The sequence below is a fragment of the Bos taurus genome, chromosome 17 (genome assembly GCF_002263795.3).
Source record: "Bos taurus isolate L1 Dominette 01449 registration number 42190680 breed Hereford chromosome 17, ARS-UCD2.0, whole genome shotgun sequence".
NCBI lineage: Eukaryota > Metazoa > Chordata > Mammalia > Artiodactyla > Bovidae > Bos > Bos taurus.
In genome coordinates this window covers 8,169,494-8,189,932 of record NC_037344.1, presented here as the reverse complement: position 1 = coordinate 8,189,932, position 20,439 = coordinate 8,169,494, and the positions used below count along the sequence as shown (strand labels likewise).

Here is a 20,439-nt window from a genome sequence, read left to right as displayed (position 1 = left end):
ACTGAGTTGGAGGTGTTAAATTCAAAATGCCTAATAACAACCTAGGCAGAAATGCTGACTGAGCATGTGGATGTGAGCTGGAGTTGAAGAGAATGACCAGGCTGGAGATATAGATTGGAGTCATCTGCATATAAATGGTAGTCAAAACTACAGATTGAATAAAATTACCAAGAGAATGATTATAGCTGAGAAAAAATTCCAAAAGTGACCTCCTGGCCTAGGAACATTTTATCTAGGGAATTGTAGCTAAGAATGACTACTTTGTTAAGCACTAGGATGTATGTTATACATTTTACAAGCATTATCTAAAAAATTCTAGGTAGGTATTATTATTATTCCCCATTTAAACAATGAAGAAACTGAGTCACAGAATGATTAACTTCGATGAGGTTTTCCAGCTAGAAACTGGGAGAGCCAGAATTCTAACCTCATTAGAGTAACTGCAGTAACTCCAATGCCTTCACTCTTAATTACTGTGCTATACGGCTTTAAAGGGCAAGACTTCAGGTGGTACAAGGTACATACATTTATATATACATATATATAAAAATAATACTACTATTATGTATTCTACATTTTATAAGTCAAATGGATTGAAATCATGACTTTGCCTTAATTCCTATATTCTAATTTCCTTTCCTTTTTCTTTTAAGAATAATTTTTTATCCTAAAAAAAATTAACTGGGCAATTTTAAGAGCCCAGTAAATTACCATACACCCCAGAGAAACCACAAGTTCTACATTATTTCACAATTTAAGCAACATTCTGTTATTAAAACAGATCTCAGTGGCTGTTTTCAGACATTCAATGAAGCTGTAACTTACGAGAGTTATATGTGGAGAAAAAGCTTTGTTGTGCAAATGTTTAGACTATAGCCTCAAAATGAACTAAAAAATTGACAAGCATAAAAATATATTCATTATTTTTCCATCCAAGACACAAAGCCAGGACCATACCTCAGTTATGGTAAAAACTCATGGTAAAAATCAACATTTTCCATATTTTGCTAATAGCTTACATAAAATAAATTTATGACCAGAGAGCTTCAGATATTTCTGCCCTTATTTTTTTTAATGTTGCAATTATAAAAGAGCGGTTTAGCTTAAAACAAAACAAAGACTTCACATACAACAAAACAGGGATGAAATTTCCATTCTTATTGGATTAAAAATACATTTCAATTTAAGGGAAAAAAAGAGCTACCCTGCAGCATTTGGAAATAATGGTTTTTATTGCAATTTTTACACTTTTAGCCAGTTCAACCTTTAGATTTCCCATGATGTTTATGGGTATTGAGAGACTCAGATCATGAAACTAATAATCTACCCAACAATTTGCTTTTAAAACATATGAAAAACACTGTATAACATTCTACTTATTTTTATGGTATCTGTGCAGTCTCCATGTAATTCTGATTAAACCAGAACTGTAAAAGTACTGGGTCCAGTGCTATCCTTTTGCATGTTTATATTTGTTTATATTCACTGCTGTTATTATTATATTTTCCCAAGTTCTTTTTTCTTTTATCAGTTATCAAGTTTTAGCCTACTGTGTAGAAACAGACACAAAGAAGTATATAGAAGGATATTCCATTCGAGTAGCTTCTCCTTTTATCTTCACTTATTTATTCATTTAACAAATGTTTGTTAAGGCCCAATATACGCCAGTCACTGTGATAAGCATAGGAATTCTTTAGTTTCCAAGAAGTTATAGTTCTATTAGTACTGATAAATATTTTAGATACTTCAGAACACTTTTGCACAGATAGAATCTTTAGCAAATCTCAAATCCCGTCATGTAGGGATCTGCCCATTCTGCAAACCCTCTAGTCACAATTTCACAATAATCTATAGCTAGTAACTGGGATTCTCTCAACAAATGTTTTAGAAGAAAGGTCTTCCATCTTTTCCTTAGCACTAAACAAACAGTGGTTGAGCCCCTGTATAGTAAGCTCCACAGGTACAGAGAAAGAAGACTCACATTTCTAATTTCAGATTAGAGCCATGAGAATCACTGAACCCTTCAATGGACTGATACACCCCCTACAAAATGGAAAGAGACATGTGATTTACCTGAGGTGGATGGTATTTGAAAACAGAGGCTTTCATCAACATTTAGGATGATCCTGCTGTTGCTGCTGCTGCTGCTGCTGCTAAGTCACTTCAGTCGTTTCCAACTCTGTGCAACCCCAGAGATGGCAGCCCACCAGGCTCCCCCGTCCCTGGGATTCTCCAGGCAAGAACACTGGAGTGGGTTGCCATTTCCTTCTCCAGTGCATGAAAGTGAAAAGTGAAAGTGAAGTCGCTCAGTCGTGTCTGACTCCTAGCGACCCAATGGACTGCAGCCCACCAGGCCCCTCTGTCTATGGGATTTCCCAGGCAAGAGTACTGGAGTGGGTTGCCATTGCCTTCTCCGAGGATGATCCTGAATAAACACTAAAGTAAAGTGAAAGTCTCTCAGTTGTGTCCGACTCTTCGAAACCCCATGGACTATACAGTCCACGGGATTATCCAGGCCAGAATACTGGAGTGGGTAATGGTTCCCTTCTACAGGAGATCTTCCCAACCCAAGGATTGAATCCAGGTATCCCTCACTGCAAGCAACTTCTTTACCAGCTAAGCCACCAGGAAAACCCAAGAATACTGGAGTGGGTAGCCTATCCCTTCTCCAGCTGATCTTCCCAACCCAGGAATCAAAGCCAGGTCTCCAGCATTGTAGGAGGATTTTTTACCACCTGAGCTACCAGGGAAGCCCTGAATAAACCCTAAATGTCACACAATTCGTAGAACTTCCACTGTGTAGAAGCTTTCAAGGGTTATCAAATTTCAAGATCGCTATCTATTAAAACTATTTCACCCACTGGATCCTATACCATAAGAGGAATTTTTGACAACATTTATCTCTTCACATACATACTCAATTCTAGACTCAACTGAGACCTACACATTATTCTACTACTCTGAGGCTTCAAATTATCTGATCGAGCCTTAAAAGAATTTAAGCTATGGACAAATACAACCAAAAATTTTAAACAGGCCTATTATGTGTTCAAGATTCTGATATTATATTCACAAATACTAATAGTTTGGTTAAACACTAGTTGGATTAACAAAAATGCATTTGATGAACCTCCAGTTGATGCTTAAATTCTTTCTAAAGTAATTCAAACAAATAAAGGCTAGTAAAATTATTGTTGGATAAAGCCAATTTTAAACAGCGCCTTGAGAACCCAAGAAAGAGTTTATTCTGCAAATTTCAAAAAATGTATTCCAACATCAATGCCCCACTCTACAAGAAAAGTTTTCTCTTAATGACAGCCTGAAGCTCAAGACATGAGTAACACATTAAAAAAGAGGGAAAACTACAAAATAGCTGTCTTTGAATCAATAGCCCCCAAGTCATCACATAGCTGACCACGTTCCAAACAGATTTTCAGTCACATTTAAGGGACTTTTAGAGGTTCATCTATATTTTCTTTTGAAGAAATCTTAATACATATTTTGGTAAACAACAATAACTCAACTATAGAGAAACATTTAAAATTCTAAAAATGTATCCTTATAATTTTCTAAAACCTTCAATATTTACACACATTTAAAAAACCCAATCTCTAAAGTTCAAATAAAGGAGCTGAAAATTAGTTAGTACTAGTTGTTTCTGAAATCTCTATCTTGTGATACATTATTTGAAATGAAACATAAAGGAAATGACTGTTCGATACTAGCTGGGTGCGTCTGCTTTTTAAATGAATACTAAACACTGAAGAATCACCATGTTGCTACTGCACTTAGGCAGCGAGACTCACCGTGCTCTTTCAGCTGCCCCATGGAAGAGGAGGTCGTGGGTCGAAAATGCAGGCCAAGGTTGAAGACCGGGAAGGCAGAAAAGGAGTCCAGCTTTCTGTTTCCAAAACATGAAGTGAGAGCTTTGAGTGACTGACTAGCCCTTATTTTGTAACACAAACTCCAGAATAATGTTGCAAGATTAGATACTAATCAAGAGAAAAGGACTTCTCTCCTATCAACAGAGACTCTGACTATGCTATCCTTGGTGCCCTCACTGCAGAGTAAGGAGCACGCAACTGGCCCTCTATAAACAATCACTATTGAATAAAAGACAAAGTAATACCAAATTTTGCTGCCCCTGAGCAAAGATAGTATGTAACGTTTGCTTTCTAAAAGAAAAACTCTAACAAAAATTAGAAAATAACACACATCACATCTATTTCTTCCATTTTGCAAAGATTTTAAGTAACATGTTTTCCTATTATGACTTGGAGAGCTTCAACCAAGTCAGCTGAATTAAAAAATGAGTACCATGCAGAAACTTTGGAAAATGGAAATAAACAAAAGTAAGAAAACAAAAATTACCCCTAATTCACTACCCTAGTAGTGTGAGTAATACTTGCAAAGCTTTAAATTCTTCCTATGAGTTGAGCACTATTCTAACTTTTTATTTGTCTTATATTTAATACTCAAAACAAGCCTCTGGGTATTTACTATTATTATACCCATTTTATAAAGGAAGAAACTAAAAGTTTAGGGGTTAGATAGGCTATAGTTCAGATTACTCCAGTTAGATATGGGTGGAGTCAAGATTTGAATCAAGGCAGTGGGATTTAGGGAACTAAGTAAACACCTTATTACTATCTATCACCAACTCCATTTGTCACGATTAACATGTGTAATATACTCCATACTTATGTTTAGGTGTACCTAAATGTACATGAACTTTTTAGCTTATTTCTTATATTTGACAAAATACAATTAATGTATTTCCTTGTAAATGTACAAAGATGCACACCATTATTTTGGCCTAGAAATTCTAGACCAATTTGAATCCAATTTGAACAACTGGATTGTTCAAAATCCAATTTAACTGAACTGGATTGAATTCAATTTGAACTGGAATTGTTAGTTCAAAAATTTTAGAAATGTTAAACACGAATTTTTAGGATTTTAAAACATTCTGCCCATCAAAAAAGTATGGTGTAAAAGGAAAGTCTGTGACTGTCCTATTTTGAGTTTTATAGTTGGCATAGAGTAGATGCTCAATAAATTAGTAAATCAATGAGTGATTTACAGGAGCCATTAGTCTAGCTGTCACTCATGTGGTTCAGTTGGCCAAAGAACTGAGATATCCCTTATATGACAAAATCATATTGTCAATGGAAAATATGAGAGGTTTGAGTACGCAGGCAGCTTTGCCAAACTCCATTTGAAATTCTAGAATTTTATTTATATGCTACCAAGAATGGGGCCAAGGTACATAGTTGTAGTTTGATTTGCTTCCTTAAAACCGCTGCTGCTGCTGCTGCTAAGTCACTTCAGTCGTGTCCGACTCTGTGCGACCCCAGAGATGGCAGCCCATCAGGCTTCCCCGTCCCTGGGATTCTCCAGGCAAGAACACTGGAGTGGGTTGCCATTTCCTTCTCCAATGCATGAAAGTGAAAAGTGAAAGTGAAGCCGCTCAGTCATGTCCGACTCCTAGCGACCTCATGGACTGCAGCCCACCAGGCTCCTCCGTCCATGGGATTTTCCAGGCAAGAGTGCTGGAGTGGGGTGCCATTGCCTTCTCCTTAAAACTAGACCCTGGCTAAATATTTTTACATAAATCTCCAAATTAGAACTATTAATTGCATTTTTCAATGATCCTCTATTAATGAAAGATTCTGATAGAAGCAGACAAAAATTCATCCACTAAGCAAAATATTTTATAAACATTAAGATGAAATGCCAGAGTTGTTTAACACAAATGTGAAATGACATGAGGGAGTCTATCATTATTTTATAATATCCACATTCTGTTATTAATTAGAATGACCTAAATACAAACACTCATGTAACACATAAGAAACTCCCACTGATCACAAAACTAGGGGAAGAAGTTGAGGCTCATTTGCCTAAAATCATAGAACACATTTACAGAAATGCAGTTGTCATACCTTCAAATGTATCAAATATTATCAAGTAAAAAAGTTAGCTCTAATAGATAAATGCATAATAAATTTCTTTGATGGAAAATTAATATTTAAAATGCACTCACATTTATCATTGTTGTTGTAAGAGTATTTAATGTATAATTTATCTTTGAAGTTAGGCAAAGGTACATTGAAGAACTTCATTTCCTTCAACCTAAATTTGAATATGCAGAAGTATTCAATTTTGTTTTCCTTTGCAAGTTAAACATAGAGAAATTTGGGGGGGGGGAATAGACATTTATAAGATTCTATCATATTTCTTCATGTATTTTATAAGGAATTTCTTTTGCTGGGCCAATATTTTTATGGTCCACCTAAAAATATTATGGTTCATCCTTAAAAGTTAGTGTTTTCTAAGGCATCTTCTGGGGAATTAGAAGTAATTCACATACAACTCCTGTCACAGGACTCTGTTTGGAGTAGAAACTTTTCCAGAGTATTACAAAGGGTTATACAATTTAGCGACTTCTCTGCATTGTTAACAATCTCCTACCTGATTTCCTGACTGATTCTGTTTTCCTTTCTGTCCTTTATAGCCTCATGGCTCAGTTACTTCTAACCTTTGTGAATGAAGCTAGCTTCAGCGGGTAGGAAACACATTATCCCCACTAGTCAGCTATAAATAAAGACAAGGTAGTCTCCGGTGGATTGATGATATTCAGGGTCTGTGTGTCCCAAGCTGTCACTGAAGTACTTTTAATTTCAAAAGGTGTTGACCTTCCTCATTAAGCAAGACATGTTTTCATTAAACATGGAATGTTAGAATGTCAAGAGACCTTTATCTTTACCAATTTCAGAAGAAACAATTCTTAAGGAAATACTCAACTCTCTTGAGAAAGACATGCTGAAAGATATTAAATGATCAGATTTATTGTTAATGAGTGCTCCAAGTATCCCTAAATTCTTCTTCTTCTTCCTTGGATCACAGCTCCATCTAATATACTAAAAATGGTAGCTTTTCAAATTAGTTCCATTTAGGTTTTCTAGTTTTAAAGTTTACCTGAAATTCTCAACTCTGGTTAAATTGCCATATTAACTACTCTTTTATCAGGCAACACTGTGCTAGTCTAACCCAGGTCTTGGGTTAACTCAAGTAAAGGCAAAAGTTTTTAGACTGGTAAATTTCCTATATAAATCATTTACTTTCTTTTGTAATTCATATCTTCTCTTACCATGGGTAAAACCAAATCCTCATTATTAAAGCTATGCATATATTTCACTCTTCCAAATTCCCATAGTATTACCTTTTACTTCTGAGTAAGAAACTGGTAGTGCTAAGCACATCTTGCAGGTAAATTTTAGAAGAGCCAAGACATTCCTTACAGCCATAGCAACATTTTCTTAAACTTCTATTACCTAATACCCCACATTTCTGATCATGTTATATAACGAATTATCTTAACAGAACAGCATTTACATTCTACAAGTATAAATGTTCTTACAAAATGTGCTGAAGAGCCTTTAAAGTTTCTATCTGTAGCTCCAGGGCCAAAACTTATGTACACAATGGTAACATTATCCCAAAGGTGATGCTGCTATTTAGTGGAATAATTCAGAAAAGTAACTGACCCATCTCCAGACACCTTTGGACAGCAGAAGCAATGCTCAAAATTCAAAGTATGCTCTGTAGGATCAGCCTCATCTTCTGTTAGAACACACACTAACTTTAAATTATATTAAAAAGGAAAAATTATCTTAACTCTGCTTCATAATTGCTGCAGATTAATTATTAAAATTCCAAACTTATGTAATATTACCATAAAATATGGCATTTTTCTCAAGAAAACCACAAACTGGATTTGAGCTTATGCACTGTAAAACCCAGATGGTTTGCTTAACTATTCAGACATCCTCCAGTTCAGTTCAAAAGTTAATTGAACTGAAACTAAAATTTTGATAATTGATGTTCTTCAAGGTACTGAAGCAGAAGGATAAATTAGCCTTATGTACAGGGTGTTAAAAGACTTGAGAAACCATGACAATTGGTCAAGAAATACTAGCAAAGAAGAAAAGTGCATGTTGTCTATAGGTTAGCCAACTACACCTTCCTTACCTGGTCTTTCCATGGTGCAACTGCTTTTCTTTCTCCATTTTTTTACTCACTGACTCAATATTAGTCACTATTTTATCCAGTTTAACTTGTTCTTGAATTTGAAAGAAAAAAAAACATTTTAATTGTATACTATTAGTTTTCAAGGTCTAAGTGCATGTTTTGAATTAAATTGCAAATCACAGATTTTTTAATAACAGGTACAGTATTTTTCAAAAAAATTACTAATAAAAAGATAGCCTAAAAACACATTTGAGTGTCTTTTTTCACCCCATGCTCCTCAGATGTTTTGCAATTACTAAAATTTAGGACTGCAAGTATAGAGTAAATGAACTGCATATATCAGAAAGATCGCTCCCTTTGTAGAGAAATGTCTGCAAGAATACAGCACAAACCAAGAATACAGTCTCCTTTATACATATCAGTATTATGGTCATCCTTATCTTCATAAGGCTTAGCTTTTATAGGACAGCCTGCTATTTCAAAATAATTTAGCAATCATTAGTTAATGTAATAGGAACACTGGGAGCTCCAGAAATCTCCATTTGCTAGAAAGACTTAAATCCACAAAAGCAAAGGTTCTGCATTTAAAAAAAAAAAAAAATCAAGTTCTTAGAGTCTAAAAAGAAACTTAAGATAAATATTTTTAAATACTTATTACTTTATATTTTATTCAGATAATGGGACTAACATAGTCCTAACATATGGGGCTAACAGTTTGAAACTGTGCAACAAAATATTGTCATATCTATTAAGGACCTTCTAGTTAACCAGTTCAGGTATATTAAAAAGACATTAAAGATACAGAGAACATATGAGATTAAACCCTGTTTCAGAAATATTTACAAATTAGTTGGTATCAATGCTAATGAATAAAAGAGCACACTAGATAGCATTATATAATTTAGATTTAAAATGTATAACAAAGACCATACAAAATTTGGAGAAATGGAAAACAGAATGCTAATATTTACTATTCATAATATATTAGGAGTGTTGGTTAGCACTTCTGTGGATTATCTCACACTTAAACCTGAAAATTGGATTTTTGGTGAATTTCTGTGATTATTCTCTTTTATACATCAGGAAAGCAGTTTACCCAAGATCTAAGTTTTAAAAGTGCTAAACCAGGGATCAAACCCATTATCCTTGACTGTAAGTTCACCCTTCTTCACTCTGCCCTACCACCTCAGCAGGTTTCATGAGGGTGCTTAATTATTGATTATTAACAGCAATTATTATCCTAATTACTAGTAATTATTTGTGTTATAACAATTATTAGGTGCCTAGTAATGGGAAAAGGATAATCTCTGCCATGCTTACACTGGAGGGTGATATAGAGCTCAAAAGATACACTTCATATAAAGATAAATGGCAAGTTGAGAAATACATTAAGGTGAAAAAGAAAAAATTAAAAGTTTGAGTCTTAAAAACATAACATTTAAAAATATTTGCCACACATCAAGTGTGCTAATTGCTGTATATGGATTATCATTTTTCATTCTCACAACCAGCCCATAAGTTAGTTATATTATTGTCTCCATGTTTACAGATGAGGAAACTGAAGCAGAGAAATAGAGATTAACTTTTCTTTCTTTTTTTTTTTGATCAACTTTTCTAAGGTTATACAGCTAGCAGTAGGCAGAGACAATATTCAAACCCAAGCAGGCAATTCCTAGAACCTGCATTCTATCCATGGTATCCAATGGGTATGTTTTTACTGTACTTATTTAAGGAATACCTACTGAGTGTAAACTGCCATACTAACTCATAGAGAGGCGAGATGTAGGATATAGTGTTAATAAAACACTGCCATTCTCAGTGGACAACATGACTAACATGAAAATCACTGCAGAAAAGTGAAAGAAAAGAAAGGTCATGAGATGTGCAACCCATAGATCTAAAGGGTGAATTGTACAATGACGCTACGGGAACTAAGCCTGTGCTACTACAATAATTAATAAAGCAAAAGATATGCCTATTTTGTGAAAAAATATTAAAAACTTTGGGAATTATCCATTTAATCACTAAAATGAAAGTCTCTATAATACCATTAAACTAAGTCATGTTAGTTCTGCATCCCAAATAGAAAATAAGTACAATTATACTGCCTAAAAAAAAGTATAGAGTTGTCTCCCTGTTCACACTGTCAGCTATGCCAGTAATCTCACTGTATCTCACCATTCATTTCACCCAGGGTAGGCAAGATGAGAAGGGGGACGCTGGAAGAAAATTCAAGGCGCCTTAGAAACTACAGACATGTTTACTCTCTCCTCACCGGGGTGGTAGCTGTAGGAGCTGCTTCTGCTGCTAAGTCGCTTCAGTCGTGTCCAACTCTGTGCGACCCCAAAGACGGCAGCCCACCCGACTCCCGCATCCCTGGGATTCTCCAGGCAAGAACACGGGAGTGGGTTGCCATTTCCTTCTCCAATGCATGAAAGTGAAGAGTGAAAGTGAAGTCGCTCAGTTGTGTCCGACTCTTCGCGACCCCAAGGACTGCAGCCCACCAGGCTCCTCTGTCCATGGGATTTTCCAGCAAGAGTACTGGAGTGGGGTGCCATTGCCTTCTCGGAGCTGTAGCAGCAGACATGCTGTATTCTCTCACAGCCGACCCAGAGAACACAGCCATAACGCAGCCTCAAGGGCTTTTTAGGTGAAGCTTATATATGTTTACAGAACAAACGAGGCCTGTGCAAAGCGGGTACACCATGATGCACATGCGCAGTGCTGTAAGTGATCTCAGCCGTTACATAACCATGAATTTACAACACATGGGGTGAGAGCGCAAGGTCATGGGGCAAGAGAGCCTTACCACCGCCATCTTGAATAATTTGCTCTTGCAAGACAAGAGCTAAAGGAGATTTCTAAAAAGACAACTAAAGCATATGAAAATCCTACAGTAGGTAAATCTTTAGATGAGGAACAAGACTTACTGTATGACTTGGGGCAAATTATAACATCTCTGCTGTGCAGAATTGCTTCAGTAGTGTCCAGCTTTATGTAGCCCTATGGACTGTAGCCTGCCAGGCTCCTTTGTCCATGGAATTCTCCAGGCAAGAATATTGGAGTGGGTTGCCATGCCCTCTTCCAGGGTATCTTTCCAACCAGGGATCAAACCCACCTCTTCTGCGGCTCCTGCTTTGCAGGCAGATTCTTTACTGCTGAGCCACTGGCGAAGACCATAACTTCTTTCAGTTCATAACTATTACCTCTATGTAAAATCTAGTCTCTCAACTCTAGAATTTTACTTCTGAAACATAAATTTTAAATCACTTCTGTAAAACAATTAGCAAGAGACAGGGAGACTAGGAAAAGAAAATGCTTGTAAAGTGGTGAATATTTGGGGTTTCTGTAATGAAAGCAAACAAATGAAATATAAAGCATTAGCACTTACAACCAAAGGCCTCTAGTCCTCAACACTATTTTCCTTGCTCTCCTCAGAGTTCACCTGAAATCAATCATCCATTCAATTCACTTATGACTACTTCACTCGCCTCCTTCACAGGCTCATTATTCTTTGACCACATCCAGCTGTTGTGTATGCCCTACAGCTCTTTCTTCGGTTGCCTTCTAAGCCTTACATGAAGGGTATGGTCACTCCCAAGCTCTATTTATCATGGAAACGTGGATGCCTCACAAAATCTCAGTATCCTGCTCAGACCACCCTCAAGTGCCAAATTTCAATAACTTACCATGTCTATATGCATGTCCCAAAGACATTCCAATTGACATGTTCCTCTCACGATTGATGACACCACCATCTATCCAAAAACCCAGAAGTCACCTCTACTGTCTACTCTCCCTCAGCTTCCTAGGACAATCAATCATCAAACCCCTCCTACTGTTTCCACTCACATTGCCTCAACATAGACTTTGACCATCTCTTCTCTGGGACACTAATAGCTTTCTCACTTGGATTCCTACTCCCAATCATAATACCCTCCAATTCAGCCTCCATACTTGCCATAAATAAGCTTTGATTTCCAAATAATTGGATTTTAAATTATGATAGTTATTATTTTAAAATTTAATTTTGCTGTAGTCAGGGAACATGATTTACATAATTCTAAATTCTTTGAAATGTATTGACTCTTTGACCAATGTGTAGTCAGCGTCAATAATGTTCCATACTTGTCTGAAAATGAATATCCTCATTGTTGTTCTATACTCATCTGATAAATAAAGATTCTTAACTTAGTTGTTTAAATCAAATACTTTGTAGCCTCACTAATATATGTGTATGCACACAGTCATGTAAATATGTGTGTATACATTATTTTTTGCTGGACAATTTGAAAGTAAGTTACAAACAGCATGACATTTCACCCCTAAACACATCATATAGCTCCTAAAAACAAGCACATAAACTCAAATCCAATATGCTTCCCATATTGCATATGCCATAGTATTTTCTCTGCTTGCATGTGTGCTAAGTCATCTCAGTCATGTCCAACTCTGTGCGACCCTATGGACTGTAGCCCATCAGGCTTCTCTGTCCATGGGATTCTCCAGGCAAGAATACTGGAGTGGGTTGTCATGCCCTCCCCCAGGGGATCTTCCCGACCCAGGGATCAAACCCACATCTCTTACATCTCCTGCATTGGCAGGTGGACTCTTTATTGCTAGTGCCATCTGGGAAGCCCTTAGTATTTTCTCTGAGCTTACTCATATAAAGTCCAATAAAAAATTTTAAAAATTAAAGCTCAAGGCCACTTAAGATATGCAGAAACTGCTGGGGTCTCCCCCAATTACCTCTTTATTCTTCTATTTGTGTGTGTGTGTTTTTTTTCTATTCTTGATTCTCAGAGGCTCTATAGAAATGTGGTGAATAAGGAATTCCATTTTGCTGTGTGTGTATGTGTGCTCAGATGCTCAGTCATGTCCGACTCTGTAATCTGCCCACGAGGCTCCTCTGTCCACGGGATTTTGCTAGTCATTCACATTTCAAGACTCAACTCAGGGGACACTATCTGGTCTATCTTAATGCTGAAACAATTTGCAATATTTCTTGTGTACTTGGCCTACCTCCCTCTTATTAGTCTGCAAAATCTGGGACCATGCCCCTAGCCAAAGTGAGATAAGTTATACAAATCAATAAATAAAATGTTCAACACCTTTTATTCAGTTACATAGAATTTTGAATATTACAAGTTTATATTTGCCAGGGACATTGATTAATTTATTTCCTTTTTGTTCAAATATGATACATACTATATACATTCCTCCTTTAACTGATTCCCATTTCTCCCCTGATAGTTATAAAGTTTCCCCCCTTCCACAAAACAAAAATCAAAAAATTAAACAAACAAAGTAGGCACTCTAATCCAGGTTGCTAAAAGCAGCCAATCTTAAATAGTTAAACTGGACCAATGTAAGTTACTAGGAACTATCTTTTCAGAATTTAGATTTTAATAATTCAGAAATTGGTTACCATAAAAGAGGTGTGTTCCCTACCACAGGCATCTCCTGTAGAGATTGGATAGGAACTTTCCATAGAACATTATATAGGGGATTTTATATCATGAAAATAGTTGGGCTGGAACAGTGCTAAGTTCTCTTCTATACAGAGACTTAATGATACTATAAAAAAGCTTCACAAGGGTAAATCCAGATCCTTTTCATTCAAAAAATGAGATTTTAGACTTATATTGAGTGATTATAAAATACTTTCTCATTTTTCAAGACCTACAATTTAAATTCTACTCAGTTTGATATGAAGTAATTATAATAAAATTTAAAACTTAGTTATAAATTTATAGACGGGCTCATTAGTCAAGAATGACAGATTGCAATTTTCTGACATTTCACATTCTAGTGTGTGGGCTGGGTGAATGTCATACGATTTTCTACTGTTAGAAATTCTAGCACATGTGTGTTATATAGAATGCCAATTCCTCACTAAATAGTGAACTCTTTCATGGTCTCTTGAGGACAGGGATTGTATTTTAATCCGTCATCCACTTATTCAGTCATTCAACAAATATTTACCAAATGCCTATAATGTGATAAGCAGTCTGCTTGGCATAAGGGATGCAAACCATAACCTGGTGATTATGAAGGTTATATTCTAGGAAATTAAATTGATCAAATGATAGTTACACGAATAACTGAGTAACCCCAAGTGCAATGCTATAAAAATTTATTTCCATTATCTCATAAATTTAAGACAAGGAATAAAATGCATCCTTTAGCTTTTGGAATTGGGAGGTTATGGATAGAAAACTGAATGAAAATATGGAAATAGAAGCAAGATTTCACTGCTTGAAGGAATAAAGTTATTGGAGGTAACAAAAGAAGATTCTCTTTTAATGATGTGTGGTTCAAAGAGAAGAAGAGAGGCAGAACGTTCACTATAAGGACATAAGTTTCAGAAAGAATGTTTGGGTGTCATTATATTTTAAGACACTTAATATACGAAAGGAGAAGGTGAAAATACAGAAGAAAGCAAATAATATGTGATAGATGAGGTAGATTTCTGGCAGAGAAGAGAAGTAATGGGATAGAATTCAGCCAAGATTTGGAGAAAATAGGCATTTTCTTCTCAAAGAAGAAGGTAGATAAGGTTTTGCTTCAGTCATGTCTGACTCTGTGTGACCGCATAGACGGCAGCCCACTAGGCTCCCCGTCCCTGGGATTTTCCAGGCAAGAACACTGGAGTGGGTTACCATTTCCTTCTCTGAAAAGTGAAAGTGAAGTTGCTCAGTCATGTCTGACTCTCAGCGACCCCATGGACTGCAGCCTTCCAGGCTTCTCCGTCCATGGGATTTTCCAGGCAAGAGTACTGGAGTGGGGTGCCATTGCCTTCTCCAAGATAAGGTTTTAGATGGCTATTAATACATTTCCAGTGAGTTCACCATTCAAAACCTTTATTTTCTCTACAAAGTAGGAACTGAGGTCTTTTACTGAGAGAAGGGGAGAGAAGTTTAAGCAGGGTCTCCAGGAGAGTGGCAGATATTTGAATAAATAGCAAGTAGGGCGGGTAAAAGAACGGACCAAGGTAACATTAAAGGTTGTACTATGATTACCACTGAATGCAGTCACCATGACAGCTAACACTGCAAAACAAAACTTCTCACTTCTGTTCAATTCCTCTCTGCTTTATAGAAAAATGTTTAAACTGATTGTCTATACATCTGATGTGTACTTCCTCATCCCATTTACTCTTCAGTCCACTGGCAATCCAGCTTGCACAGTCACCACCCTGATCAAGGATACAACTTCCACGCAAGCACACACACTGGACACATCAGCAGTACATGGTGACAATGGTGGCTTTTGTGAAGGGATTCTCTGACAACAGGTTTTCCTGGTCTTCATCCTATGAATACCTGGCTGCTGATTTTCAGCCTCCTTTGCTGACTCTCCTCCTATCAGACCTCTAAAAACTGCAGTGCCTCAGACCTCGATCGTAAGCCCTTTTGTATGGGTTAACTTTTTTTTTAATGTGGGCCATTTTAAAAGTCTTTATTGAATTTGTTGCAATATTTCTTCCATTTTATATTTTTGGGGTTTTGTGCCATGAGGTATGTGTGATCTTAGCTCCCCAGCCAGGGATTGAACCCGCATCCTCTACATTGGAAGGTAAAGTCCTAACCACTGGACCGCCAGGGTAGTCCCTGGGTTAACTTCACTTGTTCGTTAGGAGATTTCACCCAGTTCCTCAAGTAAATACGTCCACTCACCAGTGACTCTAAATCTTTATCCTCCAGGCCATACCTGTCCTCAAAATTTCAGACTCATATACACCACTGTCTAACATATGAAGTTGCATGCTAATAAGCATTTCAAATATAATACATTTTATAGAGATCTTGATTTTCTCTTCCAAACACTGTTCTTTCTTGTCTTTCCTGTGTCAGTAAATGACATCATCACACAGCCACTCACTCAAACCAGAAATTCATTACCTATGACTAAAGTATACATCAAAGTTGCCAATTCCCCTCCAATTTCACTAACACCTCAACAATAATGCTACATACCAAACCAAACCCAAACTCAGTGGATTACAAGTTTGGAAGATTCTTGCTCATGCTTCTTTGACTTGGCCAGAGTATCTCTGCTTCTCCCCTCTCTACACAGGTCACTCTGGAGTCGGGGACAGCTACGTGGGGCATGGTCTTCTCATGGCAGACCAAGGAGTAAACAGACAACTTAAGCCACAAAATATTTAAAACTATTGCCTGTGTTATATCTTCTTACCCTCTACTGGCCAAAGCAAACATATGGCCAGTCTCAAAGTCAGTTGTGCAGGGAAGACTATTCTAACCCAGGGTGGGCGACGAAGAGTGGATGTGTCTTGAACAATAACTCAATCTAAGCCAACATTGTCTTCTGCTTGAACTGAAAAAATAGCTTTCTAATCAGTCTCCTGTTTTAGCTCTAGCTTCTGTTTAGTCTACACACACGGTCAACATATCTTTTTACAGTCTGATAATAACATCTGCCTTAAAAACATTCAGAGATTTTATATCACTCTTAAAAAAATCGGTTCCTTGACATTACCTATAAGGCCGAACATCATCTGATTCTTACACATCTCCTTCAGGTGGCTTCACAACACTGCCTTACTTTTCTGCCACTACACTTCAGCCACACTGGTTTCCTTTTAGGACCTTGAATAAGTCGATTCCTGCCCCTTCTCAGGGCTTTCTCACTGCCTGGATTTCCCTTCATCCTGCTCCCAGTGAGGTGCGGCAGCTGAGTTGGATCAGCTTTCAAAAGTCAATTCTTAAATTTCTTAAAGTTTTGCAATCTAGATTTCAAACCCTTGGTAGGCTGAAAACACCCACAGTGGAAATATTTACACCATGAAAGTTAGGATGTGTTATGGCAGGCTTTTTTCCCAGAGAACCAGTGTAATAGTACACCACTTTCCTTCAGATCTCAGACCAAATATAAGCTCCTCAGAGAACTCTGTAGATGACAGCTACATCTCAAGTATGGTTGTTTTTGCTTTCAGTCGCTAAGTCATGTCCAGCCCTTTGTAACTCCATGGACTCTAGCACACCAGTCTCCATGATGTCCTCCATTATCTCCTGAAGTCTGCTCATATTCATGTCCATTGAGTCAGCAATGCTATCTAACCATCTCATCCACTGCTATCCCCTTCTCCTTTTGCCTTCAATTTTTCCCAGCATCAAGGTCTTTTCCAATGAGTTGGATCTCCCCATCAGGTGAAGTCCAAAGTATTGGACTTCAGCTTCAGCATCAGTATGCCCAGTGAATATTCAGGGTTGGTTTCCTTTAGGAAATCTAAGGTAAGTCCCCAGTCTATTATATCATTTTGTTTTCTTCATTGTTATCTTCACATTTTGTGATTATCTTGTCTATTTATTTGCTTTTTCCTAGTTTCTCCCAGAAGAATATAAGGTCTATTTTCACAATTATATCATCAGTGTCAAAGAGAGTAACTGGCATATAACAGATGCCTAGTAAATACTGAATGAATGAATGAATTTTTGTTCTGATATGTTATGAGCTATTTAAAAACAGAACATTTTTATTCCCTTTCTAACTCACACATAGCATTATAAATCAGCAGTCCAATACATATCTATTGAATAAATGAAGTAATTAATGTGTTTACTAGGTACACATGTATAAATTTCAGATTTCATGTCAGAAAGTGGAATAAAGACATTCGTGATAGGCAGGTGGTCTGAATACTTCAGATTTCACTTATAATTTTCTATGCCACCCTCGTATAGCTATTATTGTCCAGTATAATACCATCAATTAATAAACTGCTATTAACTACCTCCTATCAGCCATGTGGTCTTATAACAGAGGTTTTATATTTTATTAATCTCACAGTAATGTTAATTAATCTCACAAATTAATTAACCTTACATTCATTCATTGTTGAACATATACCTCAGTGCCTAGCCAAGCATACCTTAGGTACTCAATAAATGCTGAATGAACAAACAGAAGTCAGTCAGGCATCAAGAGCAGAGTTGAGTTAAATGCATGAAAATATGGAACTCCCTACAATTTCATCAGAAGAGTACTGCAAATTAATCTGTGTGTTGTCAGCAAAATTTAACTCCACTACAAGGCCTCCATGTACACAATAGAGTGAAATTATTTTAAACACTTTTTAATTTTTTAAAAATAATGAATAGTTAACTGTTTTCAGGAATATAAAAACATAATAGTAACAAAAGGAAGACAAAAATTATACAAGTAAAATAAACTTTAAGACATTTTACTCAAGTATAATTGATTCAATATCCACTGGTACAGATTATTAAATTAACTGATATATTTATTTATTTTATATTTATCCTCTAGGTGGCTATATTGTATTATTTATGAGAGATAACACAGAGACATGGTTAAGAAAGCAGATACACTCAAGGGGATATAAATTTGAATTTTATAATCAGTATAACCCTCAGCAAGTTACATTATGTCACTGAGTTCAGCTTCTTCATTTGTAAAAACGTGTATGATGATCTCTTTAAGAAAACTGGAGATACCAAGGGAGAATTTCACGCAAAGATGGGCACAATAAAAGATAAAAAAAAGGCAAGGACCTAACAGAAGTAGAAGAGATTAAGGAAAGGTGGCAAGAATACAGAGAAGAACTATACAAAACAGTTCTTAATGACCCAAATAACCACGATGGTGTGGTCACTCACTTAGAGTCAGACATCCTGGAGAGTGAAGTCAAGTGGGCCTTAGGAAGCATTACTATGAACAAAACTAATGTAGGTGATGGAATTCCAGCTGAGCTATTTCAAATCCTAGAAGATGATGTTGTTAAAGTGCTGTACTCAATATGCCAGCAAATTTGTAAAACTCAGTAGTGGCCACGGGACTGGAAAAGGCCAGTTTTCATTCCAATCCCAAAGAAAGGCAATGCCAAAGAATGTTTAAACCACCACACAATTGCACTCGTTTCACATGCCATCAAGATTTTGCTCAAAATCTTTTAAGCTAGGCTTCAGCAGTATGTGAACTGAGAACTTCCAAAGGTACAAGCTGGATTTAGAAAAGCAGAGAAACCAGAGATCAAATTCCCAACATCCAGTGGATCATAAAAAAAGCAAGGGAATTCCACAAAAACATCTACTTCTGTTTCACTGACTATGCTAAAGCCTTTGACTGTGTGGATCACAACAAACTGTGGAATTTTCTTAATGAGATGGGAATACCAGCCCACATTATCTGCCTCCTGAGAAACCTATAGGCAGGACAAGAAGCAACAGTTAGAACTGGACATGGAACAACAGACTGGCTCAAAACTGAGAAAGGAGTACGTCAAGGCTATATATTGTCACCCTGCTTATTTAACTTATATACAGAGTACATTATGAGAAATGCTTGGCTGGATGACTCACAAACTGGAATCAAGATTGCCGGGAGAAATATCAACAACCTCAGATATGCAGATGATACCATTTTAATGGCAGAAAGCAAAGAGGAACTAAAGAGCATTTTGATGAAGATGAAAGATAAGAGTGAAAAAGCTTAAAACTCAACATTCAAAAAACAGATCATAGCATCTGGTCCTATCACATCGTGGCAAATAGATGGGGAAAATGTGGAAACAGTGACAGATTTTCTTGGGCTCCAAAATCACTGCAGATGGTGACTGCAGCCATGAAATTAAAAGACACTTGCTCCTTGGAAGAATAGCTTATACAAATCTAGACAATGTATTAAAAAGCAGAGACACCACTTTGCCAATAAAGGTCTGTGTAGTCAAAGCTATGATTTTTCCAGTAGTCATGCATGGATGTGAGAATTGGAGCATAAATAAGGATGAGTGCCAAAGAATTAATTGATGCTTTCAAACTGGGGTGCTTGAGAAGAGTCTTGAGAGTCCCTCGGACAGCAAGGATATCAAACCAGTCAATCCTAAAGGAAATCAACTCTGAATATTCATTGGAAGGGCTTGTTGTAAAGCTGAAGCTCCAACACCATGCCCAACTGATGCGTAGAGATGACTCATTGGAAAAAACCCTGATGATGGGAAAGACTGAAGGCAAGAGGAGAAGGGGGTAACAGAGGACGAGATGGTTGGATGGCATCATTGACTCAATGGACATGAGTTTGAGCAAACTCAAGGAGATAGCGAAGGACAGGGAAGCCTCATATGCTACAGTTCAGGGGGTCACAAAAAGTCGGACACGACTTAGCAACTGGACAACAAAAATGTGTATGATGATCACAGATTCCTGTGAAGATTGGGTGAATGATACATGCAAAGTACTTAGCACAACTGGTACATAGTAAGTGCTCAGTAAAATTAGTTAAGGTAATGTTTACAATAGTGAGAATTGTAAGAACATGGCATTGATTACAGTCTATACAGGAGATGGAGCAGACACATAACATGTTATAAGTACCATAAGATAAAGCACTACCAAATATTATATCAAGCATATAAACTTGCAG

The 20,439-nt window shown here is 36.8% G+C and overlaps 1 protein-coding gene across 3 annotated transcripts in view; it reads right to left on the bottom strand.

Annotated features, from left to right (window-relative positions):
• The window catches only part of IQCM (IQ motif containing M), a 509,303-nt gene that overhangs the window by 353,217 nt on the left and 135,647 nt on the right, over positions 1-20,439 (bottom strand). For all 3 annotated transcript variants that reach the window (XM_059876235.1, XM_059876237.1, XM_059876236.1), the window contains 2 exons: positions 8,035-8,125; positions 3,807-3,901 (listed from right to left, as the gene is read on the bottom strand). In XM_059876235.1, coding sequence (XP_059732218.1) covers positions 3,807-3,901; positions 8,035-8,125 — 186 coding nt within the window. The remainder of the gene's footprint in view (positions 1-3,806; positions 3,902-8,034; positions 8,126-20,439) is intronic.